This window comes from Dreissena polymorpha, chromosome 8 (assembly GCF_020536995.1).
Source record: "Dreissena polymorpha isolate Duluth1 chromosome 8, UMN_Dpol_1.0, whole genome shotgun sequence".
NCBI classification, from domain to species: domain Eukaryota; kingdom Metazoa; phylum Mollusca; class Bivalvia; order Myida; family Dreissenidae; genus Dreissena; species Dreissena polymorpha.
Genome location: NC_068362.1, coordinates 16,097,878 through 16,113,379, shown reverse-complemented (window position 1 = coordinate 16,113,379; position 15,502 = coordinate 16,097,878). Strand labels below are relative to the sequence as shown.

The window sequence follows — 15,502 nt, the reverse complement described above, 5'->3', positions numbered from 1 at the left end:
AACGTTTTCAAGCTATACACACAGTTGTTAGCTGTATTGATCTTAATTATTGGTTCTGTTGGTTTACTTAGATGGAACATGTGTGAACTTATATAGAACTTTGAAAAGTCTATATCTGTCTATCTATAAACAAAAATCAGCTATTGCATTCTACGATCAGATGTGCAAACATTGTTAAAGGGTTATTAAATTAACAATTTGAAGGCAACTATGCTGAAGAAATATTAAGGTTCCCATGCAAATTTAGTCTGTATATAGACAAGTGTCTGCCAATAAATATCAAACTAGTAATACAAAACTTACCACAAGTATGTAAAAGCACTAAGTATGCAAATCAATGTTAAACTAGTAATAAAAAACTAAGTATGTAAAACACTGTGTTGTGATCATTTTTAGTAAGATGTAATTCTAAACATAAGCTAAAAGCTTGTTTAGTTAATTCATAATTCCATTAATATGCATTTCCTTTCTATTGTGTAATTAAGAAATTTGTTGTTATTTGTTGTTCCATGATAAATGTTTTATGCGCTCGTAAAAAATCAGCATTGTTAATTTTGTAAAAGGTAATAAAATGTTACTTCATAGATTCCACAGTTTTTCAAAAGATAACATCACTTTGTAATTTCATATATGTAAATATTCGTGTAAGTTGATGATCGTGTTTTAGTTTTACTTATTGTGCAACTATTATTTTATGTGCAAATAAATGATGTGAATTGTTTTGTATCTCCACACAATACCACAAACCTTTTTATATATGTACTGAATATATATACTAACATCATTTACATGCTTCTGCTAGCGGCTCAGCCAAGAACAATGACAGACATAAATAAGCTCATATGATTACTGATAATCTATGTTTTATTGTATGTGTTATTTGAATGTTTAAATTAAAAAAAATATTGTTTGATAAAACATTATGTGTATTTGCATTCAAATTGTAACTATACATCTACAAACTAAGTGTATGCAGTTTAGACTGTGATTTATGAATTGCTACAAAATGGCTAGTTTTTTAGTGTCGACAAAATTTAAACTATTCACCAATAGTTTGCGAAAGAAAATTAGAACCTTGCAAGATACCTGTATTAATGAACTATTTTGATTTTCAAAACAAGTATGCTGTCTTTCTGTTACACATAATTATAATACAAAAAATCCTGTCAATCAAAATTGATTTGACACATCACATTATTTTGATGATGTTAAATCAGTGTATGCTAAATTAAAATCAACTGCTTTAGCAAGCTTAAGTTGAATTGACACATTTGCTGAAACAAACTGTTTCCTTGGTAAGACCAGTACTTAGTGTCTTTAGGGTGATCTAAAGAACGCTCCCACATAAGGGATCAATACATAGGCCTCCCAGTGACTTAGCAGACACCATATCTACTATACCGCAGCCATCGATCTAGCTTTTAATTCCTGCGGCTAGAAAACACACACAATTATAAGATGCTAGATCTTAAAGCTAGGAACATGTTACTCGTTTGATGATTGACTTTTTGGATGCATTACTTTATTATTGAAACAACTATAATATTTTGAACACAATAATGTCCATATATTTATAAAAAAATACATCGTTATCAAAAAAGCTTTTGCCCGTAAATTAGCTAGAACCTATAATCATATTAAGATATAAGATCTTAATTAAACTTGGCTGATATAAAACACTTTTATCATCAAGCAAAAAATATAATTTAATTTTTTGTATGCATTACTTTTTTATGAAAGTCTTGTAATGTTTTGTACACAATAATTTCCATATACACTAGAGCGACATTTACCTAATGAGAGACTGTCTCTTCTTCTTTTTCTTCTTCTTCTTTTATAATAATGGCTATGTTCAATACTGATACATTATGGCCATGCGTGGGGGGTTAAAAAGAAATAGATTGATAGGTTTCCCGAGTTACTCAATCCACTCAGGAAAATCCTATCAACAGTGATTTAAAAAGGTGCAAAACCTAACACCTTAAGCCCTTAAGACTTAAATATATGCATATACAACTGTGCATGTGGTGAGAATATTAGTCGAGTTTAAACAGGATAAAAGCAGAATCGTGTGATCTAAGGAAGGAACACTGATGTAGACAGCACTGATTTAAATACAGGGATCGTATCAGCGCTGACTACATAAGATGGAAGTGTGTTCCATTGTACAACTGTTCTTGGAAAGAAAGACAATTTGTGGTAATCAGCTGTACTTGGTGGTATTTGGTATGCCATGTGATGGTGATGGCGTGAGTGTCTAATGTATGGAGTGAGATAGTGATGGGGATTGACATCAACATGATTATATACTATTTTATAGAACAAAATGAGTCTAGCTTGTTGTCTTCTTGATTGCAAGGTATTGCAATTCAAATCCTTAATTATATTTGTGACCGTGCCCGGTGTCTTGCTGTAATTATTCGTTACAAATCTGGCGGCTTGACGCTGAACATTTTCAATTTTATCAATATCTTTCTGATGGTAAGGGTCCCACACACTAGAGCAATATTCCAAGGATGGTCTAACAATGCTGTTATATGCCGCTGCCTTAGTTTTTATTTTAGAAGAATGAATGTTTCGTTTTAAGAATCCTAAGCTCTGGCTTGCTTTACTACTAATTTTATTTACGTGAGGTGACCAGTTTAAAGTTGAGCTTACTTCAACGCCAAGATAAGTGGCTTTGTTTACAACAGACAGAGGTTGATTGTGAAGAGTGTAGGCTGTTTTTAATGGTTTACGGTTTCTCGTAACATGCATGATATGACATTTTTCTATGTTAAAAGACAGCTTCCATTTCAGCTCCCACAATGATAGACTATCTAGATCTCTCTGAAACTGAATAGTGTCAGCCAAAGTTTTTATGGATCTGTACATGAAACAGTCATCCGCAGATAGAAGGACGTTTTACTTCACAGACGAAGGTAGATCATTAATGTAGAGCAGGAACAGAAGAGGCCCAAGAACTGATCCCTGGGGTACGCCAGAAATTACAGAGGCCATGGTGGAAGTTGCCCCATCTACAACAACATGTTGACTACGGTTACCAAGAAAAGCTTTAATCCAAGAGTGTGTAGTGCCCGTGATGCCACAATGGGCTAGTTTCAGCAACAATCTACCGTGATGTACAACATCGAAGGCTTTGCTAAAATCCATGATGGCAACATCCATCTGGTCTCTCTGCATGGTAGAAGCTAAGTCATGGATAAAACCCACAAGTTGGGTTTCGCAAGACCGCCGGGCTCGAAAGCCATTTTGGTTGTCCACCAGGATATTAAAGTTGTCAAGATGGTCTAAGATGTTACTAACAACGATATGCTCCAGCAATTTACAAGCAATACATGTTAATGAGACTGGTCTATAATTACTAGCTTGGTACTTTTCACCTTTTTTAAAAAATAGGAGCTACAAAAGCCATGGACCAGTCAGAAGGGACAGAACCAGAAATAAGTGATTTGTCAAAAAGAATTGTAAAAATAGGTGCAATTTCATTTGTACATTTCCGTAAGATTCTGGGTTTGATTTGGTCTGGCCCTGCGGCCTTGTAAGGATTTAGTTTGAGTAGGAGTTTCTTAACACCATTTACCGTAATATTAATTGATGGCATGTTTTTATACGGGCTATTACCAAGATCTGGATATGAGCTGTTTGTGTCATAAGTAAAAACAGAAGAAAATTGTTTATTTAAGACTTCAGCTTTTTCCTTGGGGTTAGATCTTAAGGCCCCATTATCCCTCAAGGTTGCTACACCACATGAGTCATTTTTTAAGCTTTTTATGAACCCCCAAAAACGTATAGTTCTCCCATGTTTATGTTCTGTTTCATCACATATTATGTTGTTTATGTCGTCCCAGTAAGAGTTACGAATTTTCTTTTGTATTAATGATCTGATCTTCTTAATTTTTTGGAAGTAAAGTGTAATTTTTAGTCTTATTTATTTTGCTCTAAGTCCGGTCACGTTTTTTCATTAGCTTTTTAATGTCAGAATTCAGCCATGGTAGATGCTGCTTGCCATAAACAGTTTTAGTTGGTATGTATTTTTCAACAAGTGTGTAGAGACAGACTTTGAATTTGTCCCAAAGCTTCTGGACATTCATATCATTAATAATGTTTATATCTATAAAATTTATTAAACCAGTTTTGATTTCCGACCAGTTAGCCTTGTCAAATAGAAGTATTTTCCGTTTCTCTTTCCGATTTATTCTAGCAGAGGATAAAATATCAACAAAAGATATGCAGTGATCACTAAAACCTGGAATGACCTTAACTGTTTCGACTAAAGAAGGATTAGACAAGAAAAACAGGTCAAGACATTTATTAGAGGTATCAGATAGTCTTGTTGGTTCATCAACTATTTGGTTTAATGAATGAGTATTTGCAAAGTTTAAAATTTTGTTACATTCTTCTGGGTGAGAAGCATTAGAGTCTACATTTTTATTTTTCCAATTGATTTCCCCAAGGTTAAAATCGCCCCCAATTAGGGTTGTACTATTTAATTTATCAGTCAGACTGATGGTACGATCCAGCTCGTCTATACATGTAAAATCCCTGTCAGGTCGGTATGCACTGCAGACCAGCAGGTCTTTTTTTTACCATTTTGCTTTATATTTACCCAAATAATTTCAGATGAAGATTTTAATTCCACAGGAGCATGACTTGTAAACTTTTTTGAAACCAGTACCTTCATTGGGAGACAATTGGCACCAATAGGGGGTTTGTTACCCAGGGGTACCGATGAATACTAATACGATTATGTCTCCTGTTTGGATGACAGTCAACCGATTTAAAGACTGACAATAAATTAGGTAGCACCTATTATCATATTAACTTTTTAAATATAGATTTTGGTATATTGTAGATAGAATCCTGTATATTTCGGTATATTCCGGTATAATCTGGTATTTCCAGTAACCGCTCCTGAATACGGTGTGAAAAATAATTCCCTTGTGAAACTTGAAAAAGAAAAAAAATACTTTCGATTTGCAGGGAATAATTACTCATTAGATGTGTTCAGTAAGTTACATTGAGAATGATTTTAGTAGAATTCGTAAAATACATGCTAGGATTGACAAGAGGTTTTGTTTCATTATGAGTCTTTCCTATGCAAGGAGCTAAGATCGCCGTGGTGTAGTGGATATGGTGTCCGCCTAGTCCATTATAAACGGACACCCAGGCCAGTGGCAGTGCCTTTGATAATTTTTCCTATGGCGGCTCTGGGAGTCCATATGCACCCCTTCATAAACATGGGTGCAGTTCAGCGCAGCGAATTCGTGTGCTTCACTAAACAGACGTCGTTTGAGACAAATTGAGGAAAATAATGAATAAACTTCATAAACATGTTAAATTTACCTGAATGGCAATCTACGGATGTTATCCTTTGCATGCACCCTATAAAAGCACAACGATGTTTCAACACAGTTTTCTCGCTGAAATTTAAATGTTTAAATTTGAAACAGTGTATTCTGTATGGAATACCACATCGTTATCGACTTTATAGGCTGGAGCACATAACCCGACGTGCAAAATATTGGTGTACTGCTACCTAACAAATATTGGGTCAATTTTCCAATATGGCGGATACAGCGTACAAAACAAAACCTAAGTCAATAAAATCAATTATTTCTTGCTTTAATGGTACAATTTGGATGAGTTTGTGGTTAAGATAGGTAAACTTTAATAAGTTCTTGCAGTTTCAGTGTTCCTTAACCCTTGCATTGTTGATAACATTTTGCACCCATGGACAAGAGAGAGCGCATTGCAACCATAAGCAGCCCATTGGGCTATAAAGCAGTGCTTTCCACAGGATTTTTGTAAGGCGCCCAGGGGCTGATAGGGGTGGTTCGGGAGGGAGGTCGCCTCCCGACGTTGACTTTTTTAAAATTTAACGTGTCAATTAACGCTCTGTGGTGCGTTTTAACTCAAAGAAAAACAGCGTCGAAAGACGTCATTTGGTGCGCTATGACTCTTCAAAAAAATCCCCCTGTCATTTAAAAATATATATACTTTTTTATATTGTTTTATTGTTTAAAAACTTTCCCGTACTGACAGTAAAATCCTGACTCAAACAATTCTCCAATACATCCGTTTCAACCCGACTCTATTACTGCATACATACTACTATTCAAGTTTTTATTTATTATCAGATAATCCCGTTTATTCCGTTTTTATAAATCACTTTCTGGTAAATATTTACGATAAAAGCTCTCAATTATTTCTTTTGAACAAACCTTGCCATTTTTCAATAGTATCAAATAAATTTTAAGTGACTTTTTATAGATTTGATGAAATATTGCCTTTGAACATGTGTCAATCCCCTGACGTGTTGTGTGCTTGTTAAAACAATACACGCGACGTTGTACATGCTGCATAATTTTCACGCTCTTTTTAATTGAGAAAAAGATTCGACACAAAATAAATTTGCACTACTAATTTGAAGCAAGAATATTTTAACGTTGCGATAACATTTACATTCGGAAGTGTGTTTCGGATTTAAAAAACGCGTTAACGTCGACATACGGGAAAGGGTATCGGATGACAAATTTAATTATTCCCATTTGAGATTTTAATAAATATTAACAGTTGCGTTATGAATTTAACGATAATTTGTTTAAACACTTAAGTCGAATAAATGTTTTGACGGAATTATGCATGAAATTCACGAGGATTACGGCCGGTTGCCATCATCAGTCTTCTAAGTATCGATTATCGGACGAAAAATTTACCAGTGTGCGTAATTAATTAAACGAAAATTTGTTAACGCATTACGTGTCGAATAAATGCCAGCAAAACGTTATAAATGGACATGATGAAAAATACATGTACTGGAATTAAATTGTTATCGCATAATTGTAACCGGGAGTTATTTGCACAACTTACTCGCTATAAGTAATTATTTCTTTACCTCTTTCAGTTAATTTCTTGTATTAATTACAAGAGTCATAGGTAACACTTGTTAACAGTAAAAAGGTGTGATGATGATGCCCGAAACCATTTTAAATGTACTTTTTTATTACGTAAATGGTACAAATTCTTGCTAATCAAGCTGCAATAAACTTTTACATCGTGCCCGACGTCAATCAAAAATAATGATTGATAGTTAACCCCGCCCTCATAAGCATTTGCGTAACCGATTGGACGATGAACATAACAGTTTGACGACTGGAAAGTTACCTGATACATCCTTGTCAGCATTTAAATGACTGTGTAATTTGGCTAGAATAATCTATACGCGCGTCATGCTATTCTCTTATCAGTGGATTATCCATTATTCCATGTGGTGTTTATGGCGATTACTTGTGAAAGTAAGTACCGTGTGCTCTTTTAAAACAGGGAATATTGATACACCGATAAAGAAACCTTTGTTGTTTTTTTTACAATATCCACTTTCTTTCACTGAAACACACAGGTTGGAAAATTTCAAGCGCCCCGGGGACTCGAATTTTGAAATTCAAGTTAAATGGCCTGGGGAAAACCCTGTAAAGCTTAGAGTTATTGCAACTAGTGTCCACCTAGCAATCGGGAGGTCACGGGTTCGATCCCCACTGTGGGAGCGTTCTTTATATCTCCCCCTTAGACACCAAGGAAACTGACTCGAGAGCGTTTCATATAAGCTTAGGCTTGTTATGCAATCGAGCTTTAATAAATGGGTTATAAAAAAAAAGGAGCTAAACAGTGCAATAATTTATAGAAAATGAATGATGCCACTCCATATCAACAATAATTAATCACAAATCAGTCTAGTGGCTAAGGTAGTCTTTAGTGAAGATTTATTTACAATCTTGATAAGTTACAGAAGATTATATTGCTCGAATAAATTCTTCAAAATGTCGCATATATATGTTATGAAACTGGTGATAAACGCCGATCTACAAGAAAGTTAGCGAATTAGGGACAATACAGTCCATGGACCATAATGGCCCAGACAATACCCCTCAGACTAGCGGATTATACAACCAAGATACATGGAGTTGGACTATACCTCCCAGATTTGCTGACTATAATGGCCCAGATTTGCGGACTATATTGCCCAGATTTGCGGACCAGAAGAAAAATGTCTGAATTAATATTAATTTCCTGTTCCACTTCGTGATCTTGTATGAATACATTTAATAAAATTAAAATATTAAAGTTGATGTAATGACATAAATGACTACATACTTGTTTAAATTCTGAACATTTGCAGACCATACGGAACATGTCAGAATTAATATTCATTTCATGTTCAATTCCTTGAATAGTATATTAATACAGTTAATAAAATATTAAAGTTGATGTAATGCCATTAATGACAACATACATGTTTAAATTTTAACGCTTGTGGACCATATGATATTCATTTTGTGCTCCACCCCTTCAATGTTTTATTAAAACATTTAATGAAATATTAAAGTTGATGTAAAGACATTAATGACAACATACTTGATTAACTTTGAACATTTGCGGACCATATGGCACATGTCAGAATTAATATTCATTTCATGCCCCACTTCCTTCAATTATGTATCAATAAATTTAATAAAATATTAAAACTTGCTGTAATAACATTAATGACAACATACTTGTTTGAATTTGAACTGTCAGAAGATGTGCGGATCATACAGCCCAGACTATATATATATATATATATATATATATATGGCCCAGATTAGCGGACTATATGGCCCAAATAAGTGGACTATATGGCACAGATTTGCAGACTGTACAAAACATGTCTGAATAAATATTTGTTTTGTGTTCGGCTTTTTAAAATTATTGTATCAATGAATTAATTAAAATATTAAAGTGGCTTTTATGCCAATAATGACAACAAACTTGTTAAAATTTGAAAGTGGCTGTAATTAATGACATTAATGACAACATACTTGTTTAAATTTGAACATAAGCAGACCATACAGATCATGTCGTTATCAATAAGTAATTCATGTTCATTCAGGATTGTGATGAAATATTTAATATAAAAATAATGCGGTAATAAACAGCAATTGTTCTATTATTTCTTCGTTCAATGACACATCAATTATCAACTAGTGTAATTGTTAACATCAAACAATATCAGTCATAAATTGGGCGTACTCAAGATGCAAACATAAGCCGATGTTGTCTACAATTATAACGATTGTCGCACTTTACCTTTAATTGGTAATTACAGACGTGTTGATCAATTTTTAATATGGTATATTCTCAACTACTGTTCTAGATAAATAGATAACATCAATCAGTAAGTGTCATAAATAGGGTGTATTAGCGATGCAAACATATGAATTACTAATGCGAGTGTTATACCCCTATTGACATTTTAAAATATACTATACTTAATTGACTGCTAAATTTAAATAACATGTATTAATTAGGTTTAAGGTAAAAAAACGTGTTTTGTAAAGATACATGAATAAAACATGTGTTGTTTTCATTTATTTGTTATTTAAAAAAAAAATTAAATGATGTAAGAAATTTTAATTAATGTTATCACCACGAGGCATCTATTAATTTTAAAAAGTATTAATGTCCAATTTTATTAAAATAGATTTTATCCATGAAAGTGCATGTTTGTGTGATGCCTACTGTTTAAATGAATAATTGATCATACTTTTAAAATGAGTTACAAATCTGAGAATATGAGTAACTTAATGAGATAATCATGAACACAAAAAACATTTCATTACCTGTTTTTTTAGATTTCACAGCATGCTAAGCAGTGTAGTATTTCGTGTATGAAAATAATCTACATGGCGTAAAGACATATGGCCAGTATGGTCCGCAAATCTGAGCCGTATGGTCAGCAAATCTTGGCTGTATGGACCATGGTCCGTATGGTCCATATACCAAATTTAGCTTAAGCAGAATGGCAGGGGGTGGGGACATAAGACGTGAAAACAACTGGTGTAAAAGTTGTTTTTTCAAGCTAGAACATGACTCATATTAGCTACTTTATATATGTGTACATAGCAATTGTGTTAAAATAAAACTTATCAAGCATTTTGCTTTAAACCAAAATCATATCTGTACTTTAAATTTCTCTTTCCTGGAAAGTCACCAGCACAATTAATTGCTGTAGATTGAAAGATGTTTGCCCTTTTGTGTATTTCATCATAATTTCTTTTAATTTTCGTTTTGTTTGTTTTTAAGTAGGTGGAGAAAATATCAACACCCTGAATTGCTGTACATGTATATGCATAGAATAGATAAATTTCTTGTTACCTTGTTTAAGCAAAAGATGTGTACAGATTATAAAATATCTGCACAGATTATAAAATAGATGATTAAATTCAGATAACAAATGTGTAAGTTATTTGTGGGAACATACAATTACAGCGTCTTACAAGCTGTTTCTGAATGCCAATAAGTAAAAAAAAAAATTTTCCCCTATTGGACAGAATTTTCCTCAAAAAGATACCAATCTTTTCAAATAAACTTAATAATTTGTTAATTGAGTTTATTATACAACTGTCTTATTACGTAGCACTTTATAATATAGCTTTAAAAAGCAGTTAAACATGCACTTATAAATAATTTGTAAACTGTTATTTATAATCATATTAATACTGTTTAATTATTGACCAATTTAAAGGTTTATTGCATTTTTTTCCCTATCCAAAAGGTACAGACTGTAAAATCTAGAGCAAAAAAATAAATGAAAATTCACTGATATGAACAATATTTATCAGTCAAGAACAGTGTGTATTTTCCAACGGATCAGTAAAACACAATAATAATATTTAGCACATGTTTAACCCTTTGCATGCTGGGAAATTTGTCATCTGCTAAAATGTCGTCTGCTGAATTTCTAAAATTAGCATTTTCTTCGATTTTTTTCACAGAATACTATCAGAATAGCAAACAGTTTGGATCCTGATGAGACGCCACATTTTGTGGCATCTCATCTGGATCCAAACTGTTTGCAAAGTCCTTCAAAATTCGGTTCCCGCACTGAAAGAGTTAATTGATCAATTACAATTTTTAGTGAAATTTGCCGGTGGCCTGTTAATTGTTCATCTTAGTAGTACAGTCTGGCTTGAAAATTGTAACATATTTATTCAAACGTATTCATATGGACCAAAGAATCAATACTGACAAGGCTTCCACTCGGGCATCAACATTAATTGTATTGAATTAGTTTAATATGTCTAATATGATTACGTGATTATAGCTTTATACAGCAAATTTAATTTGAAATTTGACAAAGTGCCTTTTTTCGGATGAAGCTAATTTTATTAATTATAGTAACAATGTTTTAATAGAAAGTACATCTAAAATGTTAACATTTGTACATTCTATATTGAACACATGCCACAGGGATAATGTTACAGTGGGAGCTTAAGAGCTTTTTGACAAAACAGCATCCAGCCATTTTCAAATCCAAACTGGAATGTTCTGTTTTTGTATGTGACATTGTTTTTTTTTTCTCTCTGTTGTTAAGTGAAGTTAGGTCTCAGACAAGAATAAGCATGCAGCAGGAGCACCGGAACCTGTTGGTCAAGAATAGGACCTTGATAATAGAGAACATGGCCAACCCACTAGACGTCACTGACATGTTGTATGAGAAAAACATCTTCACGGATGCCATGAAGCAAGATGTTGAGGTATGTCTGGGAGAGAAAATGTAGGGAATGAGGGGAAAAATGTATTAATTTAATCTAGGGGAAAGCCTTGTAAACTGGTCAGTCTGAAGAAAAGACATAGCCATAGGAAACTAGGGAATATTCTTGTAAAACTTGGGGGAAAACCTAGTAAAAGAAGGGAAAACAATAGAAGCTAATTAATACTTATACATGTACTAAAATAGACTAGAGACTAGTCATTAGGGAAAATTGTGTAAAATCCCCAGATCAAATGAGCTTTAACTGATGCCAAGAGTCATATTCTTGTTGCAATTTGTCCTTTCTCCAATCTGTCTGTATGTATGAGGGTGCCCATGATGACACATTTTGTACAACAATCAATATTGCTACCTAAAAAGCTTTGACACTTACATGAATGTTGTTTATAACCAACACACCCACATCCCCCATACATCATTTTCTCTTGAAATTGACCTCCTTTTGGACTTTTGCTTATTCAAAGGTTTCTAATTCTGGGTTAACCCCAAAATAATTTTTTTTCTAACATCAATATTGCTTGCTAAAACACATTGATTCTTATGGGCAAAGTAATAAAAACTTACAATGCCAACTCTGGTGGCATCTGCGTTTGTGGAATGCAGCATATTGTTGCACTACGTCTAGCGCGATTTCTGCCATCCACAACGCATCACCCTGATTCAGCCCAGAGTGGACAATTACTATCTTACCGCGATACACCGTTGAACACGGTGATTTCGCAGTGGCGAAGTGCGGTGTCAGTCTCGGCGTTATCGGGAAATTGATCTCACGGTGAACCACCGCGATCGCGGTGGACCACCACGGTCTAGGTGGTTCGCGGTGAAATACATGTGCAACAACAACATTATAAAAATGTACGGTCTGCAATATCGAAATGTACATGTTCATTTATATTGCAGATCGTATAATGTTTTGTTTTTTTAACTTTGTATGTACATGTATTACATTCACTTCATAATAAAATCACAGAATGTTCAACTCTTTACACTTGTGGTGCCCTCTTTAAAGAATCATTGACATGTCTTACATCGAGCGTGAGTATAGTTTGCGTTTCATGCTTCAGGTTTTCTTTCAATTGTTGCTGCATGAAGTTTCCCTTGTTGTTCTTAATTAAAGATTTGTTTTTTGTTAACCTTTTGAAAACCCTTGCTCGTTTGTGTACATATATAGCTCGCCAACAATTACATACAAACATGTTACATGTACATGTAATTTCAGACTAATATCAGACTATTTTTGTGATTTCCTGTTTCTTTTGTTACATGTATTGGATCGAATAAATGTACATGTACAAATTCGAGACTTCCGCAGTAAGTATTAAATTCCGCGATATTTTAATAGCATAGTCATGCGAAAAGATCATTTGTCATGTTGGTGAGTGACTATTTGCATACCTGTTCTTTGTTCAATACATGTAACAAGTTCATTTTGAAACATACACTGTATGTAAAATAATTTACATGTAAAAAAGAAAGCGTAATATTATGGCTAATATTGATTAACTTATTGTGTTACAATAATGTTGTGCATTGAGCAAATACAATGTATATCAAATTGATAAAGTATCGATAAGTAGTGTTGTTAAGAAATCGCGGTGAAATTAAAGAGTCATAATTTCACATTAAGCTTTTTTAAAAATGTTTAACTCTATTATTTCAGATATGACCAAGAATATGGTTTTCGGAAAATAATGAACATAGTAACAACGCTGACGAGTTTTTTTATTATTAATATTATAAACATGCATTTAAATACTGATTATGTTATAAATATGATTTTGTAATACATGTATATGTATGTCTATTTATTGTACATGTGCCGTATTACAATACAAATAAAACACTTGTTTTCTTACGAAATAATGATGGAGAATGTGATGTCTACATCCATTTACTATATCGAATAAAATGGAGAATTTGATGTCTACATGAATTTACTATATTGAATAAAATGGAGATTTTGTTGTTTACATCCATTTACACATAACAGAAAAGATGGTATTTGAACGCATCTTCTCACTTCTGTCGGAATTTTCTATTACAATCCAAACAAATATTCACACTCTCATCTACTTGATAAGACGGCGATATATTTTGATATAAATAGGTTAATTGATAAATAAAGAAACTCTAATTTGACATTCACAGAAAGTAATTACCAATTAACAGATCTTTTATAATAAATAAAGTAATTATCAACTCTACATAGGAGTCGACAGACTTAAAGGCCTGCGTTAATTAAAATATAAAACACTGTAGTTATTGTAATTCACACCAATTGATATCAATTTTGAATGTCGTGTTTAAAGATGTAAATTAGTAATTATTTAAAATTTAGCCTAATCTTAATATATGTACATGTACACATGTATTGCGATATTTAATAAATAATATGTAATCACAATATTCCCTCGTATACGTTTTTAAAATATGTATCGAAATGAACTTGTTATTGAACAAACAGATCATAGTCACTTGATAACATAACAACTGATCTTTTCACATGCTTATGTTCTTAAAATATCACTGAATTGAATACTTACTGCCGATGTTTCGAATTTATATTCGAATCAATACATGTAACAATATAAAAAGGAGGAAGTCACTAAATTAGTCAGAATCCAATTACACGTAACTTGTTGATATGTAATTATTGGCAAGCTATACGTACACAAACGAGTAAGCATTTTTGAAATTTTAACAAACACAATGTTTTTAATAAACAACAAGTAAATCTTCATGCAGAAACTGTAGAAACAAAACATAAAGTACATCACGCTCTATGTATGACATGTCAAATGATTCTGGAATGAGGGTAAATGATAGAAAATAATGACGATTGTTAACAATCAAGTTACAATGTATACAAATGTACATACAAATGTAACAAAACATTCTAGAACTTTGCAAAAATTTTACGGTCTGCAATATTGAAATATACATGTTAATTCACATTTACCTGTATTTTACCGCGAACCACCGAGGCTGTGGTGGTCCACTGCGATCACGGTGTTCCACCGTGAGATCAATTTCCCGATAACACCCGCGGTGTTCAGCCACTGTCGACTTGATCTATCATGATGGAAACTTCTTCAGATCGCGGTGATATTCCACGCTCACGAAAAATTGTCCACAGTGGGAGTGAGGTGGATGGCAGAAATCGCGCTAGACGTAGTGTATCCTTGTTTTTACAGGCACAGAGAACAAAGATTGAGCAGGTGCGGAAAATTCTTGATCTTGTACCAAAGAGAGGTCCAAAAGCATTTGAAGTGTTTTGTCACACAATGGTTGAGACACACAACTACTCAATAGCTGCCGCCCTTGGGGTGCAAGGTCAAGGTCATGTCATAGCACAACCAGGCGCTGATCTGCCAGAGGGTATGTAAGAGCCCTTGTTCATAAAGGAACATTGGTGAGTTAAAACTAGGGATGTCAACAGCTATTCTTATGTTTAAATATTTGAATAGTACAATTTAGTTGAGTTTTGCTTTTTCGTTGCTATTCCTAGTTAACTCAGAAGCAAAGTGAAAATGGCTGCGTGCAAACAACATAAAACCAGAACATCCTGCATGTAACTCGCAGTTTGTTTAGGTTTTATGCTGTTTTCTGCTCATCAGTATCTAAGGGTTGAAAATAAAGCCTTAAAAACTTGAATCTAGTGATAAATGTCTTTAATTAAATTTTACTTTCTAAGCAACTACATCTGCATCAAAATGTGTATCTAAGTGGTAAAAGGTTTAAACATCATTTACCCTAATGTTTTTATCGGGACATTATGATCCTGGCTTAATTATCCTGTTTAATCATTGCTTGTCTATTGTGCACAAAAACTAGACATGCATAAAGCTAGAGAGCAAATGTATGTCAAGCTAACAGTCTATAACCTACTGAAACAAATGAGAAGCTCTC

The 15,502-nt window shown here is 33.4% G+C and overlaps 1 protein-coding gene across 1 annotated transcript in view; it reads left to right on the top strand.

Annotated features, from left to right (window-relative positions):
• The first annotated feature begins 4,908 nt into the window (after nt 1–4,908).
• The window catches only part of LOC127841166 (caspase-2-like), a 28,501-nt gene continuing 17,907 nt past the window's right edge, over nt 4,909–15,502 (top strand). The window contains exons 1-3 of the mRNA XM_052369787.1: nt 4,909–5,010; nt 11,414–11,576; nt 14,788–14,971. Of these exons, the coding sequence (XP_052225747.1) occupies nt 11,442–11,576; nt 14,788–14,971 (319 nt within the window). The 5' untranslated portion in view covers nt 4,909–5,010; nt 11,414–11,441. The remainder of the gene's footprint in view (nt 5,011–11,413; nt 11,577–14,787; nt 14,972–15,502) is intronic.